Source organism: Centroberyx gerrardi, chromosome 5 (genome assembly GCF_048128805.1).
Source record: "Centroberyx gerrardi isolate f3 chromosome 5, fCenGer3.hap1.cur.20231027, whole genome shotgun sequence".
In the NCBI taxonomy this organism is placed as follows: Eukaryota; Metazoa; Chordata; class Actinopteri; order Beryciformes; family Berycidae; genus Centroberyx; species Centroberyx gerrardi.
In genome coordinates this window covers 19,726,419-19,747,230 of record NC_136001.1, presented here as the reverse complement: position 1 = coordinate 19,747,230, position 20,812 = coordinate 19,726,419, and the positions used below count along the sequence as shown (strand labels likewise).

At 39.6% G+C, this 20,812-nt stretch overlaps 1 protein-coding gene across 2 annotated transcripts; it reads right to left on the bottom strand.

Moving 5' to 3' along the window:
* Nucleotides 1–160: 160 nt before the first annotated feature.
* On the bottom strand, nucleotides 161–20,444 carry LOC139932141 (S-adenosylhomocysteine hydrolase-like protein 1). Of its 2 annotated transcripts, XM_071925829.2 has the most exons (18): nucleotides 19,963–20,444; nucleotides 12,276–12,387; nucleotides 11,626–11,769; nucleotides 11,215–11,315; nucleotides 10,445–10,547; nucleotides 9,462–9,556; nucleotides 9,112–9,218; nucleotides 8,865–8,981; nucleotides 6,604–6,667; nucleotides 6,041–6,129; nucleotides 5,672–5,742; nucleotides 5,393–5,487; nucleotides 5,014–5,112; nucleotides 4,119–4,187; nucleotides 3,625–3,703; nucleotides 3,128–3,248; nucleotides 2,751–2,771; nucleotides 161–2,716 (listed from the first exon to the last, which is right to left on the bottom strand). In XM_071925829.2, the coding sequence occupies exons 1-17, from the start codon at nucleotides 20,140–20,142 to the stop codon at nucleotides 2,765–2,767; spliced, it is 1,653 nt and encodes a 550-aa protein (XP_071781930.1). In that variant the 5' UTR covers nucleotides 20,143–20,444; the 3' UTR covers nucleotides 161–2,716; nucleotides 2,751–2,764. The 2 variants fall into 2 exon arrangements, with proteins under 2 accessions (XP_071781930.1, XP_071781928.1); XM_071925827.2 differs by lacking the exons at nucleotides 161–2,716; nucleotides 2,751–2,771 and having other exon boundaries at nucleotides 3,121–3,248.
* Nucleotides 20,445–20,812: the final 368 nt, after the last annotated feature.

The window sequence follows — 20,812 nt, the reverse complement described above, 5'->3', positions numbered from 1 at the left end:
TTAAATACAATGTTTAAGTTGTAGATACACTTAAGTTCATAGCATAAAAATTGTTCTATTGAAAATGTTTTTTTAATTACTGGGGAAATTGGAAAAAGTGTCAAAGGAAAAAGGGTAACTAAGGCAAATTCTTGTGAAATGATGTGATGAGCCATTTTCAAATTTAAACACAAGTTTATTAAAGGGATCTGAGTGCACAAACTGATAGGAAGCATATAAACAGAAATAAAAGCTCATAACAGTTTCCCATGAAAGTGAATGGCTGCTGTGTTGTGTTCTTCAACCAAACTAAACCATTGACATAAATTGTGTTGAAAATATATATTATACGTAATATTTTAAATAACTGTCAAATGAAAGTCATCACATAAATTTTTTTAAACCAGAAACAGTGTACAACAGTCAAATCACAGTGGTATGCTTATTTATTTTAATTTGACAAGAGTCAAACTGTTTGCTCCAGTAATAACACATTCAGTTGTCAACGTAATAGAGTTGAAACCAGGCTAAAAATTATCATCATTATTATTTAAAGCAAAAAGGAATTAATTATCAAAGGCATTTTTCCAGTGGTATTGTGAAAAGACCACTGTGAATCATGTCACTGCATGACTGTCATCAGAAATAAGACATGGATGAAAAGTCTACATTAAAATCAATGTAAAAAAAACAAAAAAAAAAGTACTTTAGTTCAACAAAATGTAAAATGTCTTACTGTCAAAAACTGTTCCTTGTTAGCCATCTTACAGTAATGCATATTTGAGTTTGTAAAACACCGATTTAACATCTCACTACCAACTAAAATGCCTTTGACAGAGGAGAAATTGATAATGTTGCTGCATAGCAATTACTGTATATTGCAGAATAACAACCATGTTGGGCATTCCCATACTTTGAGAAATAGACGTTGTACATGTGAATGTGGAGTACTAAGTGAGTCTCAAGGCACTGTCAACTGACAAGTAACCATGGTTACAGCACTTATCTTGCTGCCAACAATGTCCTCACTCAAATGTCCTTGGCTGTAATGCCCACGAACTGTTAGTGCAAAGATGAAAGTGCTTCACTTCATAGTAGCAAACTGTGAGCTACTATTCAATAACACAAGTAAGTGACATTCAGAGATCAACACTTTCAGGCAAAACTGAAATTACTGCACAAAGGGAATACAGGAATTATCTATATGAAGTTAAAGTTTCGTGAAAGCTACTGCAATTGGATATTGAGTGAATACCTGCAGAGCGACATCTCTAAAAGCAAAGTGCAGGACCCTCGGCAGGGACTAATGACTGTATGGAACAAGGTTGGCCCACAGACCACCAATACAGCACGTCATGACGCGTCAATGAGCTTTAAATTCAGATACAGAGAACAACTACTTGCTCACTATTTAGTCTGCAAAAATACATTAAAGCCATCCAATTTGAGCACTAATTTTAAAGTAATAAAGTATTACAAGTGACTAGGGAAATAAATGAGGCATTAAAATGTGTACATTCTACAAGTCTTTCAAAAAGTGCTGGGAGGGGTAGCCTTTACAGTGAGATGAAAACAAGTAATGATGCAAAAGCACACGGTAACACAGACGTTAAATGTTTGGTAGCAAAGCTTATCCATGTCTAGTGGATAGTTAGGAACATTTGGGGATTTGAGTCCATTTTCAGGATGTTAAAATCATTAATAGGAAAATAGAAACCCTTTAGTTAACACAAGATCTGAGGCCAAATGTGACAAATGTAATAAGATAAACTCAATGTTGAGCTTCTATAAATACCAGTATGATATTGGGTCATTTGTGATTGCTGGGTATATAAACATCATACACTATGTACGTAAGTATCTAGTAGTAAATATCTTGCCATTCCAAAATTTGATTTGTGAACACTGCTGAACATGTAGTCTACATTTTGTGTATGCTTTACACAGAATATAGCTGCCACAGTCGAATCACTCTGGACAGGTAAACCTTAACTAGATAGAAGAGTACCAAGTTATCATAATATTATTTACCGTTCCAACTTTGAATTGTAAATGCAAAAGAGTGACAGAAAGAGAGATTAGACATGGATATTAAGGTCTAGCAGTGCAGAATTTGGGCAAAAATATATTTACATACAGCTTCAGATATTCGAATGCCCTGAGGTGCAATTAATATTCTTACCAGACACTCAAACAACCTCATAAATGGACACATCTCTTAAACAAAAGAAAACCAAGCTCTCCTCCTATGTTTTCCGTATTCAAAAAGTGTTCAGCTTCCTTTTTGCCCAGGTCTGCAGCAGGATAATATTAATGTGGATGGAATGTATTCAATGAGTGAGTGCAGCAACATCAAAGCAGAAAGAGTATTTGTTTAACTGATTTCACAACTAACCCTTGAAATTCCACAACTAACCCTTTCCTTGCACAATCATTTGGCACAATATATTGACATAGTCCAATATCTATCATATCTCTAAACTAGGAGGGAGCAGGTATAGAAACAGATGCACAAGAAAATAAAACCTTAACCAGACAGCAGATATAAGTGCTGTATTTACACTGACTATTCATAGCCAGTTGGGTGCCATGTGGAGATGTGCATGAAACAGCAAGTGAATCAAGGCAAAACCTGCTGTGGCTAAGGAAATATAGCTAAATAGAAACTTTACATCTTGTGAAGAGTCTATAAAATACAAAATATATAACTTCCTTTTGTCCTCTGGATAGGTAATGTTAGGTATTGTCCAAGTTTAGGTGTGCTGAGGTGTGGTTCCCATGCAGACTAATACCTGTGAATACCAAAAAACAGGTTAAGTTGGGAAAAGCCTTATAGCAAATCTTAAAGAGTAAATTCATGGTATCTTTATTGTGTGCATGGTGTCTTTGTGTGTGTGTACCAGCAGCCAACTAAAATCATCAAGAAATAGACAACTACCAAGTATCTGGCAAAGTACTGTTTAGTATTGAGCAATCTTTGGCAGTCATGCATGTGCATTTGGAGGAGACACTGCTTTTGCTATCCCTTAAATTATGACTGGATTTGGAACTCTTTATGGAACTATTTTCATAACTGCTTCTTGTTCATGTCCCTGTGGACGGTATGAATAAATCCTTTAAATGTGGTGGATGGCCTGTGAATTAGTACCTGTAGTAGTTGGGTTTAAAAGGACCATTCTTGTTCAGGCCCAAGTACTTGGCCTGTTCATCAGAGAGCTCCGTCAGGTGGGCATCAAAAGTAGCCAGATGCAAGCTGGCAACATATTCATCTGAAATGCACAGACACAATTACATAAGAGATACAAATAAACTCTTTTTCATTCACAAAAGGCCTAACAGGAAACCAACTATTGTTTATTTAGTAGAATCGTACAGAACAGCCAGAGCCTGACTTGCATTATCACTTATATAGCACCAGAGGGCATGAGTAGGGTCAGCGAGGGAGATTTCCAATTTCCAGCTTAGCCAAATCCAAAACTTGTGGTATTGTTAGTAAAATGTACATGCTAGGGAGATCAAGGAAGAAGCTCATCTGCATACTCTTGTGCCAGAAGATACAGCCCAACCATGAGTAATGCAGCTTGTGGGCTTCGAAGATAACACTTCAAATACTACAAGTCAAGGTAAGTATCCATACATCCTTACCCATCTTCTTGGGAAGCAAGTAAACATCCTGTTTGTATCGTCCCTCAGGAGCATTGTACAACTCAATAAGGGCAAGGGCCTACAAGAAACACATGTCAACAATACTGTTTTGAATGGATGCAGCTCAAGCATTATGAATTATCAAAGCATTCAACTGCAATAAAAATAATTGAGACTGATTACTGAAGAATTATTGCTAATTTAAAAACGGAAGCAACATGCGAGTATACTATTATGTTGTTTCCTCCTCTGCAAGCAGGACTCAGTTTCACGCTTATCTTAGTGAGACAAACTAGAGCTCAAATAACTTTCGTCTCTCTCTGGTGATTTACTGTTAGAGACAACACTGGCAAAATTATTACAGGAAATGAGTAAGCAGACGCTGAACTCTGCATGCCCTGCTATCTGCAGTAGACTGCAGCTCTAATCAGTGTGGCAGTTAGCTACTGAACTTTTTACTACAGGCTGCGGAGTTGGCAGAGTCAACATGTTACCTGAGTGGTGGCTGTGATGGACAAGACGAAGGTGGGTACAGTGGAGCAGCTGAGGTTCAGCAGACGACCCTAAAGAAGCAAAACAACATTTTATTTTAAACATAGTTTTAAACTTTTGCCACAAGTCAAGTACATGCATGACTGCGCTGTTTTGTTGGAGTGAGTGTAACAAAATAAAGACCCGTGGCATGTCAACATGTTGCTATGGCGCTGTGGTCTTCAAGAGCCAAATTCAGTGCGGTCAGTCACTCAGGATAACTTCACTGGTCTATAACTGGGTGCTATCAAAGTCCTTTATGATGTGATCAAAATCATTTTCTACAAAGCATCTGTTTTTACTAAGCACTATCTAGTTGATAAAAGGAAGTAAAATTTGTATTATTGTGAAAATCTAAATCAAACTATAAATCTTCACATCTTGATAATTTTTGACGCAACTCCCATAATCCTCTTCTTGCATGCAAATTAATTTAGATGACAACCAATGCAGGGAGAATGGGTTCTTCACTAATTAGCTTGCATTGACGGGTGCGATACAGTGATGTATGTTTGTGTTATGATCCAAGACAAGACATACTGTAGCATTCTCTGATAAAGCACATTGTTGTATAAACAGTGGTTATATAAATATATGTAATATGTTACAAGCTATATTTGCTTACGGTTCGGTTGCTAACATTAACCATCAAGCCAAGTAGCCCAACAACACTTTGTTCTCCACAGAGGGAGATTAATGCAGCTGACCAATTAGGAAGCCAGAGACCTGAGATCACATTCAAATAAATTGCTACTTAATTTCATATACGCCATTGCCACAAATGCAGCGTGTGACTGTACAGAATCTGCACTTATCGTACAGTATATGGTTGACAGAAAAATGGGTGCAACCAATCACCTCAGCCAGCAGGATGACCCTCTTGCCATCGGGCCAAATGACGTGATCCACCTGAGAGCGTACTCTCTCCCAGGTCAGCTCAGGGGTCCGAAGGCTTGCCTGGAGGAGAGGGGAATATCAGTCCGCAAAACACTCAACACTTTACAATAGTACAATACAATGTCACTGCACTGACCCTAGCCTGCCTTGAACCAAGGACACTGGTTAGATTTATAGTTAGAATTGGGGCATCTCAAACATACTGTCTGTGGTAGAGATTTAATACTTTAAAATGGTAATCCTACCATACAAAATAATTCAGATGACGATCACAAATATCTTCTCATAATTGTCTACATTTTAATGTAAGAATTTCTCTCAAGAGCCCCAGGTTGCTCACCACATCAATCTCAGTATTGGAGTGGCCCATGTTGCAGACAATAGAGCCGTTCTTCATGCGGTCCAGCTGGTCTCTGGTCACCACATTCTTGTTCCCTGCAGAAAGACACAACCAGGATCAATCAGTACACAACCTGCGCATCCACATACGACCTGCTAGTGTAGAGGGACAGTGCAAAAGGTCACAAACCTAAAAGCATTTATTGATTATGTCAGGCAGGCATAGATTGAAAGCCCATAGATTAATGTAATCCCACATCAATGCATCCCACTGAGTTACCAGTGCATGTGATGATGACGTCCACCACGCGAATGACCTCATTGAGCTTGACCACCCTGAATCCGTCCATGCTGCTCAGACACAAGAGACGGAAGAGGTTCAGACAGAGATCGGGAAGCTCACTGAGGACAGTGACCAAGAGGGTAGTATCTATACTTTATGTTACTGTTAGTCATCTGACAATAGTTTTGCATAGCTGGATGATTTTCCGAACAATTGCGTAACCCTTGGAAAGCCTATAACTTCTTGGCTACTTCAAGCATCTGTACTATGGTCTTATTCCTGCTGCCATTTCTCCTATTCATAAAACTCTGACATTCAACACATTCAGCACTTCCATCTTCCCAGTTCTTGTTTCCTGAACCTCACCAGGCCTGCAGGGCACAGATGGGATCAATCTCTGTAATGTAGACAATGGCTCCCAGAGCTTTCAGAGCAGCACAGCAACCTTTCCCAACCTGCAAAGACAGCATGATATAAGACAGACAGAGATAAGCAAAGAAAATGACACATAGTAAACAGAATATGTGTACACGCTCTTATTTAACATGACAAGCCACTAAATCTGAATGCCCCAATAGGTTTGAATTATTAACATCGTCTAGACTCAGCAATAAGACAAACTCGTTAAGCCATGTCAAAGATATGATCCATACAATGACCTGTAAAATACAGTGTTCATGTCGAAAGTCGGTGTGTGCTCTTCATTTGGTTTTCTCGCAGTCCTTGCTGCTTTTGCAGGGTAACTTACTAGTCTACCATCTACCAAAGGGAATAAATGTACTTGGCTGCAGATCATCAGGGCTACTGTTTGTAAAGGTCACTGTCACCGTTTTATTACATTTTTTGTTAGCATTGCAACGTGTCATCACAACTAATTTCACAGCCATATGGTAATGAAAAATATTTGTTAAAAGAAGGATCTTACTCACCTCACCATACCCGCATACAACCACCTGTTTCCCTCCAAACATGACATCTGTGGTTCTCTTCAAGCTAGAGAGATTAGAGACATAAAATTAACTTTTGTGGAAGTGTAAAACTATGCAAATCCGTATCTGTTCACCTCCAAAACTTGTGCATGGTATCTTTATATAGATATAAAATGTAAGTTGGCGCCGTTTGTATCAAAAGTTGCCCCCAAATAGAAAAATGTATAGACCTTGCCTAAATTGTCAAGTGATGCTCTTACTGTAATAATGCACCACAGTACTGTATGTCTTATGAGTATTTAGGCCTTGAGGTAGCCTAAATGTCTTTTTGCAGTTCTTGATAATAGGTCTACGGAATAAATTGCAGGGTTTTTTATTGTTTCCTTTTCCTTGGGCTTGTGGGAGGATCATGTACTTCCTAAAATTTGCCAGGTGGAGGGTCATGAAATCAACTGATGAAATTGACATTTTTTATTTTGAATGTTTTTGATTCTGCAGAATTCAGTTCTACATTTTTATCTCTATATCTCTGTAAGACAATGCTCCTTCTCAGTGGAGCATTTTTTTTCGGCCATTATCACAAACCTGCTGACACACGTGAGTCAGCACTATCCAGCAATGCATAGAAAAACTCTGCTACAATGTAGGAGCAGAAAGAAAAGTGCAAAACCTGAATTAAGTTTTGTGCACTGAAATTAAACCGTGTCTGCAGTAGCTTTCTCCACCCCATTCACTTGATAAACCATAAGCTGAGATTTGTAGCCCACTGATTTAAAGCCTACCAAGTCTTACTAGAAATTTAATTTGGTTTAATTAGAGAGGTCTAAATTTTCCAAGATGTCTCTCCAAACAGCAAATGTTCCAGCAGGGCTCAAATTTTTAAGCCTAAGTTGTCGTATTTCACCACAGCAGTCTGCTGAGCATAAAGCTATAGGCATAACCAGTACTCCAACTCACAGAAACACACAAAAAGGTTTAAGGGATCTAGTCGCATTATGCTTGTTGTGTTTGAAAAACATTGGTTTGACCTTTGCAAGTTCGCCATTCTATTCTCTACTGTTTCATTATAGCAGCCTATAGACCTTCTGACAAATCAGAACAATACATACTGAAACACATAGTATAAGACAACAGGACCTCACACTAAGTGCAAAAAGGCTGTGCCAGACATACTATAGACAGTGGACTACATTTAAGTCTACATAACAATTAGTATCCATGTACACTCAGAATTAGCAGCATGCAATATGGTTGCAGCTATAGAGGGTGTAGTGAGTGTCTAGAGGTGAATAAATCGAGTGTACCAAGTAGATAATTATACAGAATGAACAGTAATAAATAATTATGAGTGTTTTGAGTGGCAGGTGTACAAAGTGTGACATTATAAAGGGTTGTGCAGACACTGTAAAGTAGTACGAAATTGTTCAAATACTGCTTTGGTGATAATTAACAGCATGGTAATAAATATAGTAGTAATAAATATAGTTATGAGTTTACAGGCCGGCAGCTGATGACCCGCTCAGTAGTGAAGCCAAAGCACTGAAGCTTGTCCTTGAAACAGCCGAACCAAACTATGATGGAGAATGCTTATATTTCTAAATCTGAAAAATTAGACAAGTAATGGCTGCGAGATGCTGAGCTTCCTCAGTTGCCGCTGGAAAAGACAACCAACAGATGTTCTTGTCCCACTTGAAGGTGTTCGTGAGGTCATGGCGGACTCCAGCAACTTGAGCACCGTAGCCGAGTTCACAATTGAGCCATTGTTTTCCAGTGGGAGGGAGTAGGCAGGCTTCTTTAGAAGTTAACCCTCATCTCAACAGTTTTGAGTGCATTGAGCTCCAGGTTGTTGACACCATCCTTAGCAATAGAAAACTGTGCGGAGAGCTTAACTGTGCTTCTCCAACTGCGCTTTGTTTCTTCATCATTTTAAGCGTTAACATAGGAAAGATCTTATCTAGCTGGATAATCAAGTGAGATTTGCATTGAAAAGGACAAGCTATTATGATGTGCATTTCAGAAAAGCACATATTGATAAGCCAAACACTGATATACGTATTTCATAATTGTCAAGGAAATGACAAAAGCTATTTTATCGCAATAAACAGGCCTACAGTATTTTATTCATATATTTCCTAAATTCTCTTTTGTTGAATAGAAAAGCTACAGATTAAACTGTACATCATTACAATGTTGGTAACACAGGCTGGATTCTGTTGTTCAGCCATCTCAAAATCAAACACCTATAGCTCAAAGTCACTCACCCATCCAGAATTGACTCTCTGCAGCAGTAAAGGTTGTCAAACTTCTGTTTTGTCACAGAGTCGTTCACATTCATGGCTGGAACACACAGTTTTCCGGCTTTAGACAGCTGATACAGCCTAGGAAGAGGAAAGAGAAAGGGAGAAACTTTCCACCTCATGTTGGTTTGTCTTGCTGTGTGTGTGTGTGCATGTGTGTGTGTGTGTGTGTGTGTGTCTAAGTGAATAATCAGTTGGAAGTGCACATTACCTGTGAACCCCAGTGACACTCTCCTCTACAATGCCCCTGATCTTTTTGAATACATTGGGGTATTTCTTATACACCCAGTGTGTCAAGTCTCCTCCGTCATCAAGGACCTAACAGACAGCAAGAGGAAACAATAATGATTTTGCTTCATTATCAACAGTGTTAGTGGAGGAATAGTACTGACAGAAATGGATACTTTGCAAAAATGCAACTAGCACTGCTTCATTCTTTCTATTGGTATTGCTTGTCCATGTCTGTCATAGGTCGCAGTCCAATGTTACAAAAACGAATATGGATACTTGAACAGTGGACTGCCCACTCTCCAAAAGAGAATAAGAAAATGTTCTACGTACCATGTTAGGCTGCCAACCCTCTGTGTTGACGCAGCGATCAATGCACCACCAAAAGTCATCCTCGGACTCTCCCTTCCAGGCAAAAACCGCCACACCTGAAACATAACAGGTGGCAACATCTTGAGGAAAAATTCCACCCATCCTAAATCCAAAAATCACGTTTCATCTATGACCTTGGAAAGTTTAGTCTAGATTGGTGACAGTCAGTCCCTCTAAGCTCCCAAAATAGAACCAGGAGAACCAAAAGCAGAGCTTAAAATTTAAGTGATAGGAATAATGTCTTTGGGTGTAGCAGCAAGTTGGAGGATTGTTCAGCGTTGGCAGATGTTTGCGCTGTCCGAGTGCCTTCTAGTTTCATGACAATTTACATTTGTCTTTGTCCCCTTAAATCAGCTCAACATGTAGTAGACTATGCACAGCAGGAAACTACAGGCACAGTAGACATAAACACAAACCCAGGACAAAAAAATAAATGAATAAATAAAAAAAAGCAGTGCACCATGTCCCATCAACAACTCCTAAATCTGCTGTGAGCCTCTCAGGTTGTCAGGCCATGAAAGCCCTACTGTAGAAACGCATACTTAACCATCGCTTAGCAACCACAGATAAAGGGCTTGAATAGTGCTGTTGCTTCACTAAATGCCAAATCTCACGTGCTCCCATCATTTCTGCAGGGCTGATAGAGTTTATTAAACATTTCTTAACAGTATCCTTGGTTTTAAAGGACACGAGATGGTCATAAGACAAAGCACACCTCTGCCCATAAGAAAACACTGTTATACTAATCATGTGGTCCATTACATAATAGAGGCTAATAAAGTGCAACGTAATTATTTCTAATTTCCATAACTCAGTGTCAATAAAGGGCAAAGGCAGTGTTTATTACCAGCATTCAGCCCCACAAAGTTCAGTCTAGTTTACCACCAGCGTTCAAAGAACCCCAGGTAATGTCAGCCATGGCCTACAAATTCTCTGCTGCTTACCAATCTCTGACAGGGCAGCAGCCACTTCGTTCTGTGTAGAGTAAATGTTACATGCAGTCCAGCGGCACTGAGCCCCGAGAGCCACCAGAGTCTCAATCAGCACCTGGAGACACAGAGGTCATTTTGGGTAAGAGGTGAGCAGGAAAGCCTGACAAATAAGTTAAACACAGAAGTACTAATTGATCACAAAGGGAACTGTATACCATTCTTTCCAAGCACGTTTGATCACTTAACACAGAAGTTGAGAACAGACCATGTCCACACAGTGGGATGGACAGCTGGCTTTTTTAGGTAACAGTTGGGTCGCTAGCTTGCTAGTATAATGCTGCTTTCAAGATACTGGTTGCAAAGCCAACAAATGGAGTGGAAATCTATTCAAAGGAACAGTTACATCAAAATGTGTGACATTTTAAAGCTGGTACAACTACATGTGAAAATGTTTAGCTTTCATGCTAAATACATATCCTTACTGTTGCTATGATGTCAGGTAATTTACTATGCAACAGTCAGGAGGACAGATAATGTTCAGGCACGCAGCCAATTATGTATTTTTATGAAAATACTGACAAATCCAACATTCTTTATTCAATTAATACTCAACTAATACAAGAGTTGGTGTTGAGTCAGAAGAAACTCCTGCTATCTAAGCAGTAAGTAGTGTAGAAAGTGTGATTAAAAGTGCCCTAAAATCCTATCCTAATTAAGAGGCACTCCCGCACTGCAGCCTCGGCTTGGGTTTTGAAGTTCAAAGTCACAGAGAGAAATCTTACGGCTGTCTGGGCAGTGATGTGAGTGCAGCCCACAATTTTGGCCCCTGCCAGTGGTTTCTCACCCTGCGCTCTCTTCCTCAGTGAAATCAGTGCTGACATATCTGAAAGCAAGAGAACATGAGAGGGACGAGTGTGAAAGAGAGTGAGGCAGACCAGGTACAAAACCATACACAAAACTTGTTCTTTTTATTTTTTTCCCCCCTCTCTTATCAATTTCTATAAACCATTCCAAGTCTTGTTGCTGACTGAAGCGGCAGCTGCATCATCTGGGGGACAACATGTTAAATGCATGCTTGTTTTTAATGTTGAGATCAAATGTGATGAAGCAACATGTTCACTTAGGTTTTTTTTAATTCGTTTGACAATGCTCAGTGAAAATGGTGAGCTTACCGTGTCCCCTTTGTGTCTTACCTTGTTCTGCTATCTCAATCTCACGTCTGCCAAATTCAGCCTGCTTGATGTTCTTGACACAGAAGTCACTACTGCCCTTGGAGTTGACCTGTGTTTTGTCCCGTGGAGAGGTCTCATCGTCAGAGCTATCCGTGTAGGAAGCAGCTGTAGGGGAGGCAGGGGGTTCCAACTTACCAAATTAATGAGATCCACGAGTAAACAAAAGATGCATGGTTGAATAGGTGTACATCAGTGTTCATTTTGTTGAAGACTAGGATAAAAAATATTCAACAACCATTTTTACAGGACTAAAATGGGATGAGGACTAGATGCTAGATTGGCAAATCATGACTAGATTAAAATAACTTGTTATGGAACTACAAGGGGACAAAATTTTAAATTAACTAAAAAAAAAATAATAAAAAAAAATGGAATGGAAACATGGATTTCAGTTCGGTTGAGTTTTGTGAATTTAGAGGAAGCATAACTCTTCATTCTCCAGCTCCCTTTGCTACCCTCTGGACCTCAGCTAACTTATATTTATTACTTTTATTAACCTAAATAGTAATAAATATTCTAGTCAAAAGACATAAATGAATCCAAATGTAACACTGCTGCTAAAATTAACACTGGTGGGCACATGTATCTGGCAGTTTGTCTCCATTTCTTACCAGAGCTGTAGCTGTCTGTGGATGACTGAGAAATGGAGCGGGACAGGGAGCGACGTCCCGCCTTGGTGGGGAACCTGCTGAACTCCTGCTTGTCCTCCACAAACTGGATTTGCTGATGGAAACGAAAGTGATACGTTACATGCTGGAAATGTATTCTTTCACAGTGGATTTAAACTACAGCTATTTGAAAGACAATAGATCTAGGCTAGCTGTAAAACTTTAATAAGTAACCTTATAGCTCACATTATTCTCCAGGTAGAGGTTTACCACTGAGCAGAGTTTATAACAGAGAACACTTGAATCACTTCTCTTTTGGCAGAAATAGGAGCTGGACCAGTTCAGTGGTTTGTGGCCTTGTGGTCTGTTTATATAGCTTCAGCCTACACCAGATCTGGAGGGAGCGGAATGAAGAGCAATGAAGTTCGAAGCTAAAAATGCTTATTGGCAACAGGATAATCCTACTCATAAACTAGTGAGCTTGTTTTATACTGCACTGCCAAAAATAGATGTCAGGATGTGGCCCAACAGATATTGCGACATCAAGATGTAACCTCAACTATGACTTGATGCTGCAGCACTGAGTTCTCTAAGCCGAATTTGATTTGGATGGCCCCATCTGACCCAAGCCATGATTGTGAACTCCCCCTCTGACTATCAACTCACCAATCAAAAGCCAGTTTTACTACTCAACTCTATAAATAATCAATGAAAATCATTAGTTGTAAAATTAAAAATAGTATGGCTACAACAAAAACATCAGTTGAAATCAAGCCAAATGAAAGCAAATGGTGGCAGCAGGTTAAAATAGCGGACAAAAGGATGTATCCAGCCTCACAATAACCCTTGCCCAAAACCTTTCAGATATCAGAAATAAGAGAAATAGGCTAGACTAACGTTTTTACACATAATTGTCAGTTGGCAATCAAACTAGTACGACCAAATTTGTACCTTGCAGACATTTTGGATGATTTCCCTTTCAAATGCACAAGACTAGGCTTTAGGCTGCATGCACTATACTGCTGTTGCACATAATGATATCAAGTGTTGTGCATGTCTGTTCTGTTTCTGTTAACAACATAATAATTTGGCAACTCCCTTGCAAACATACACGGGTAAAATTGTGGTTGTGAGCATAATTTGGGCTATCATTTAAGTTCATTTAAGTAAGACAGTCAGAGGTGTGTCTGTGCGGACACAAACTGAATGGAGACGCCCTCTGAAACGTAGCCTCGATAATCAGATGGAAGTATAATAGTCAGCTAATGTTGCAATGCCATTAGCTTATACTAGTATAATGAGCTTATACTGGATTGAGAGACTTAAGTGCCTGAAAAAGTTAGTGGGCTGCGTAAATGAATCTTCAATAACAAGTGATCAATAACCCCCCTTCTGTCGCCGCTGAAATAAAATTATAACCTGTGGTAAAATAAATACTCAATCAAAACTTGGTTTAAAAATAGTAGTTTCGCTCTCCAATACACTGTCAGAGAAGCTCACTTCTTCAGTGTATGTCTAGTTTTAAAACTTAACTGCCTTGTGGAAAATGTGTCAAAACCACTTCCTCCTAATGTTATTTGCATGGACATCTTATTTCAGACACTTGAAGTCACACAAGATCACAGTACAAGAAAATCTTTAAAAAACACAATTATTCTGTCATGCGTATAATACAATGCAAAGGCATTCAATCACAAGGGGCCTTATTTTGTACTGTTGACTCATGGCTAGGTCAAATTATAGTCCAAACACCCATCAGTCTATCTAAACCATATTATGTAGTGGCACATGCTAACAACTGAATTCCCCATTGGAGATAGTCATTTTTTATCCTATTAAAGCTCCTCCAAACACCTATTCTACAGCTCTAATATTTGGATTCCTTAAATCACTGGTTGTCTACAAATAGACCAATAAGTGGATTAACCCTTAGTCTTATGCAACCGTAACTCCTGTATGCACGATGCTCCTAGCATATTCTACGACACACTGTGCTGAGCCACGCTGGCTACAGTTGGGCTGTAATCCCCTCAGTGCTCAAACAATCCAGTGAGTAAGCACAAGACGTGACTGATTGAAAATAAAGTACAGGCTTCCGTTATTGACAGCAGATCTCCAATTGTGTAAGATGTTTGTGCAGCCTGATTCTATGATTTAAATCTGAGTGGGCAAGAAACAGACTTATTCACAGTATAGTGTGTGTGTGTAGCTCACTACACACAAAAAAAATATAAAAAATAATAAAGTAATCCTCTCATTTATACAACTTACTTGAGGCTATATCATTCTTATTTTTGCATATTAAATCAATTACCAAACTACTGCATCGTACAACTGACATACGACTTGCTTCAGGTTATCAAACCTCTAGAAAAGAAAGAAGCCAAATTGGCAGCTCCCTCAGTCAGTAAGGTTTTGACCTTTACCTGAAAGGTGAATCTGTGTTGCTGGTCTGTAGGTGTGTGCACAAGTGTGCAAGTGCATCTGTGAAATGTAGGCGAGTGATGTCTTTGTTGTGCGTGTACCTAGCTTCATGCATAGTCAGCTCTTTTTCAGTAAAACCTGAAATATTTTCGTTGACAGCCTGGGATTTTGCATGCTTTAAAGCAACTTGAGACATGAGAACTTGAGACTGTAACATTATCTTCCATCAATACCCATTTGTAAGATGGACAGAGAAGTGGACTGGAAGATTTCTAGGCCTCAACTGTTTTGGAATGTTTTTCTTTTCTGTTCTTTGCCACACAGAGCCAGGTCAACTCATTATTTCTGCCTCAGCACAACCGAGTCTCAGATTTAAAGAATCAGAGCACGGAGAGATTGGATTACAGCTAAATAAATCAGCCTACAGACTTTCGCCCTTATGTGTGTGTGTGTGTGTGTGTGTCTGCGTGTGTGTTTGCGAGTTGCCTTTCCCCTCATAAATATCAGCTGGCCTCATTCCCTTCATGCTTTGAATGAGAATCAGGGTCTTCATTCTGAGCCATTTAAGGGATCCAGTCATTCTTTGGTTCCTGGATTGAGGCCTGGTACTGAGTCAGTGAGTTAGAAAAAGCTCCATATGCCAGTGAAAATGCCATAACAACAAACAACAAAACAATGTTGTTTTCTTAAGAATTAGATGTCCTATTTTCTCAACTTTTGACATATTTTTTTTTAGAAAGGATAATGCACAACAATTACCACAATTATTTATAAACTTGAGTCAAATAAAAAGCAAAGTCCTGTCTACCTTTTTAAAATAATTATGGCTAATGATTTTGATCAGTGGCATGCGTGTCAGGGGTAGTTGAGTACAATCTGTTTGTATAATAGGGTCATTGAAGCAAAGTAGCCACTGATGAGACGCTACAAGCTGGCATTAATAGCCCACCTTGGAAGTGCCACAACAACGTAGCCTATTAACAGTCTTTTCAGGGAGGACTATTGCACTATGGATGCAGAGCAAAACATAAAAAGACAGAATTTTAATTAAATGAGCCATGCATCCCATCCAACCAAAACCACTCCAATGGTGGCAGAGAAACAAAAACCATTTCCCGCCACCATCGTGTCCGCCAAGAGGTTTTCCACCATGGAGTAAGTGGTGAGACACCTTATCTACTTTCTACTGTAGGTAGATGAGAGGAATTTGTAAGTAACAAGCTGTGCTGATAAGCTGTATTTAGCCCTGGTCAGGGAACTTCTATGGATCATCCAAGGTCACTTCTGGGGGTAGCCTCCTCCGTTCAGACCATGTGGCGTAGCTTAACGACCAAACTGACTGACAGCAGTCAGCTTCTAATCAGCAGTGCAGTCATCGCTCTGCTTCCCTGACCGTTTCCATGACGGCAGGATTAATCTCCAAATCAGGCTGCGGGTTTTCAGAGTCTTGAGAGAAACAAGCTGGTTTTGTTCAGTGAATTTAATTGCCTGATAGTGACATTTTTGTAGAATAGTTTTGCTTTTTAGCATACATACCTCAATAAGAGTTAAAGAGTAGTCAGCCTCTGACATTAGTAACTCGGTGTATTGCCACCAGCGGTCAGGCTTTTTTCCAACTTGTAAATAGTTTCAAACCAACAAAATGAACCTCTTGAAAGATACCATGCTGGACACAAAATATCGGTCAACATTGACTAATTTATACAGTAGCCTATATGTAAGAAATACAAGTTTTAGGCTACATTTTTAAAATGAAAGTAAGTTGGTGGTGGTGACAATGGATGTCTGGCACAGCCACATAAAACACTATGTAAGCCCTGGTTCTCCAGAAGATTTTGGAACAAGGTAGTTATGTTGCAACATTAATGAAATAAAATGACACCCCATTTCTAGAGAGCCATGAAAATTTTACAAGGTGGTGCAAGAAAATTACAAGGTAGTGCACAGCCTCTGTTATATCAAGGACCCCGTAAGGGCCTTGCCATGATAGACAGACACAATTCTGTGTTCATATGTGTGTGTGTGTGTTTGGGGGTTTACTAGCAATAATTTCAATGTGACAATCCATCATCATATTATTGGACAGTACAGATAAAATTTAAGTTTTGCCTCATTTCCTGTGTATATCTGTACATTACCACAATGAACTCATGCTTACTTGGCTGTTAATAAACAGTGACAAATAAACAGGAGCCGACCGTCAGTCTCCAATCCATTGTCAGTGGAGAAGCTCAAGTTTTGTCTTTTGATAACAACAATTAAAGCTTCTTCTTCTTCTCTTCTGGTTCTGGCTTTGGGAGAGAGTTGTGCATTATAACAAGTATTCTGAACTGTCCAGGTTCATAGAAATAATGTGAATTAAGTTTATTATTTTTATGTTTAGCATTTTACCATGGCCTGAATGCTGTAACAATATGGTATTGGGAGGTATCTGGTGATTCCCACCCCTTGTGCCAAAGCAAGCAAGTGTCCATGGTATGTACATGTTACATGTTGTGCTCATATCAGACCCATTTAACACGAGCCAACAACTGAAACTGTGCTGCGTTTCTGCAGCAATGTAAGGCCCCACCCAAAAGGAGAATGAGGATGTAAAGGAAATGCACTCGTCTATGATGAGGTTGACAGGTTGACTACAATAAAGCTTGTGCTGTGCATGTTTAGGCTACAGCTTTGCATTTGACGAAGGGATTCCTACACACAATTGAGCTTAATGATTGCTCAATATCAAAGACATTAGAGTTTGTCTTCTGGCCCACATCGGTATTCATTCATCAATCCATTCAACCTTCAATAAGTTGTGCAAGCAGTTTCCAGGCCCAAAAAAATTCCAAGGTGCAACTCTTCCTTCTTCCTTGAAAGTGTCTCCTAACACTGAACTCTTCCTTTTGAAACACAGTTAGAAGGAACAAGCCATTCAGATATGTGTTGAGTTGGCTGTTTAAGAGACCGAATACAGCAATGCAGGTGAAAAGACTGTCTTTGCTTATTTCACTTAGGCCTATAGTATGATGTGTGGAAGTAGCTTCAAGCCAAGTGCACTATAAGCAATTTGCTTCGAACCCTGTGCCCAATTCATGGCAGGAAAACACACAGGACACACATGCAGAACCACAGGCATTTATGCTTTTACTGTCAGGATTTTTTACCCCCGATCTAATTGAGCCTGACTTTTATGATTTAAATAAGTAGGCTACCCAAATTAAGACCTCATGAATACGAAGTTTTCATAATAAATTGTTCATAATAAGTGATAAATTTACCAGTTTGCAAGGACCACCAGATCACACAATATGTTGGATTGCATAATACAGACAAAATAGTAAAAGTTAAACAAAGGTCAAGCCCAAACATAAAAATGGAACACAAACTGGTACTATTTTTGTTAGAAGAGCACAGTTGTGAGGTTTGAAAAACCTTCAGCGGCTCAGTAGTTCTACATGAGTAGGCTGTAGGAGTATATCCCACTTGACTTCTCACCAATGATCTCCTTATATTATATAATACTTTCTAGTGAGGCATACCTGCCAGAGGCTTCTCTTCTCACTACTTCACTATCTAGCTGTACTTCACTATCTGTTAGCCATATTGCAGTCTTTGTGACACAGATATTAACTTGTTGAAAAAGAGACAGAGAGGGGGAGAGAGAGGGGTAATGGGCAGCTTTACAACCTTTTTCAGGGGATCAGTGTAATATCAAATAACTGCAACCAGAGAAACTGGGACAAAAATGTCAGAAAGAGGCCGTTTCAAGAAGCTGGCTCTTTCTGGGAGCTGTGAGAGAGGGGCCCTTAGTGCATTTAGCTAAATTTTATAAGAGTGTGTATGTACCCGTGTGTAGCTAGCTATACTTAAGTAACAATACTAGCCAGCTGTGTTATATAGGGAGGATCGGGGCGGATTTAACACCAAGGAATCTGACCTTAAATAACATTTGGTGGACATTCTTATGTAAAGAACTTTACAGTGCCATAAGTGCATGCTGTTTTAGCATGGGAGGCCCAGTGGGAACTGAATCCCTGCCATCAGGCCTGGTAGTGTTAATGTTATGCTCTACCCACTGAACTGTAAAGGACCAAGCCATGAACAAGACATGCCTATTTGTCATGACACATCGGTCTACTACCTAGTCATAAAAAAATCTTAATACTCTCATTTTGAATGACAAGTTGCATGCAGTACAGGACACTATGGGTGACATTAATAATGGTGGATAACTACTAGCCTTTGATTTTCACATATTTTCACTCAAGCAGGAGTAAACTGAAGAACACTGAAAGCTGTGAAAGTCATTTTCACATGAGCAGCAAATTGTAATGTTATGTCAGATTGTAAATATGGATCGTCTAAGGCTTAAATATTTAGAGTTACGGTTAAGCCATTTAACACAATTGCTAATAAAATGCTAGTTTGACATGAGATGTGTTGGTTTGTGAATTTTATAATAATGGGTACACTACTCTCTCAACAAGTGTTTGACAATAAAACCCACCTATGGTTATTCCACCTATTTCATTGTTTTTCTGGGTGTCAAATTTTCAACTAATTGACACCTGTTGAACAACCTTGTGTTTGGTGGGATAAAGAAGAACAGCAAAGCTAAATGTGCAGCAGACAAGACCCGTTCAAAAACACAGGATTGCTTTCACTGCGTTAACTGTGTGCTTCTTCAACACATGTTGAGGGCTTAACAGATACCTCAGTCTGAGGCTGGATGCTGTTTCAAGGTGGACAGCTCATCAAGATGAGTTACAAGTGTTGGGGCAGGAACTTGACCAATACAGGGGGGAGGAGGGCAGGACAAAAAATACACCTGCTGCCTCAAGGCGTTAAGTTGGACAGTGTAGCTTTAATATTTCAGCATTCTGCATTTCTGCCTGACATCAGCAGAAACCACAAGAAAATCAATATCTTCAATTAATAGCCAAGAATTAATAGCTGGGGAGGGGTAAGATGTAAATGCTTGATTTTAACAAGGAACTAGAGGATATTATTTAGTAAGTATATTGCAAGTAGTGGTGCATTAACCAATTCTGAACTGGATTAATTGAGGTGTTGTGATTTATCCCTGTTACAACCAACCCCGTTATCCCCTATTATTAACGGAGCCCACAGGTTGCAGCTACAATAAACAAATAAGGTGCACTCTCCAACCTTTAATAAAGCTTGTTAGTGATAGATATGGACAAACTAAGTCCTCAAAAGAGTTTTATAACAACTGAATGCCCATCAGGTATGGCTATGCAGAGGTTCAACAAAGTCTTACCTTCTTCACAGGTTTGTGCGTGGGCACCGCGCTGAGCACGGACGACAGCTCTCCCATGGTCACTTCGCTGTTCTTGCTCACGGTCATGGCTGAATACTTTTCCGCCACGTTTTCGCTCTCCTTCACCTCCTTGCTCGCCTGCTTCAGCTCCAGCTTCGCGTCCCCCGCCGAGTCTGACATGTCGATGCTGGCTGTTTGGTGTTATCTGGCTACAAATACAACCGCTGAATCTTGTCAAAGTGCTTCTGTCTGTGGTGGGCAACGTCAGAAGCTAACGCTATCCTCGCAATGCTAGCTGGCAGTTGCCCTCCTATTCTGTGACAACGAGCAGAAGAGGGACTTTAAGATTAAGAGTTGATGTTAAAACTGAATTTAAAAGCAACAATAAAGTAACTGAGTTCGTGTACTACACTCCGATAGAGCACTCCGGAGTAACGTTATGCTGTCTGGTCTGCAGCGTCGTGTTGTTCCCCTTGCTGGCTCAGCTGTCACCTGGCCGAGTAGTGGGCGGAGAGACGCTCCTCGCTGACTGAGGGGGCGTTTTTAACCTTTACTTATCCAAGGAAAGTTGACTCAACGCGCATGCTCCTACCAAGATTTACAACAAACAAGAATCACTCCAGCCATCCTGATGTTAATAGATCTTTTTTTTTTTTTTTTTTTACAGTTGCACAGTATTTTAGAACAATATTCCCTGATATATTAGAAATTGTGCATCTCTTTTCATCTTTAAACAATCTTATAAAAAAACCTTCCTACTGGAGGATCAGGTCTGTCATCACTGACTTGTGTGGTTGGGCAATGTCTGGGATTGCCTCCAAACCAGGAACCTGAATAATTTTAAATTCCT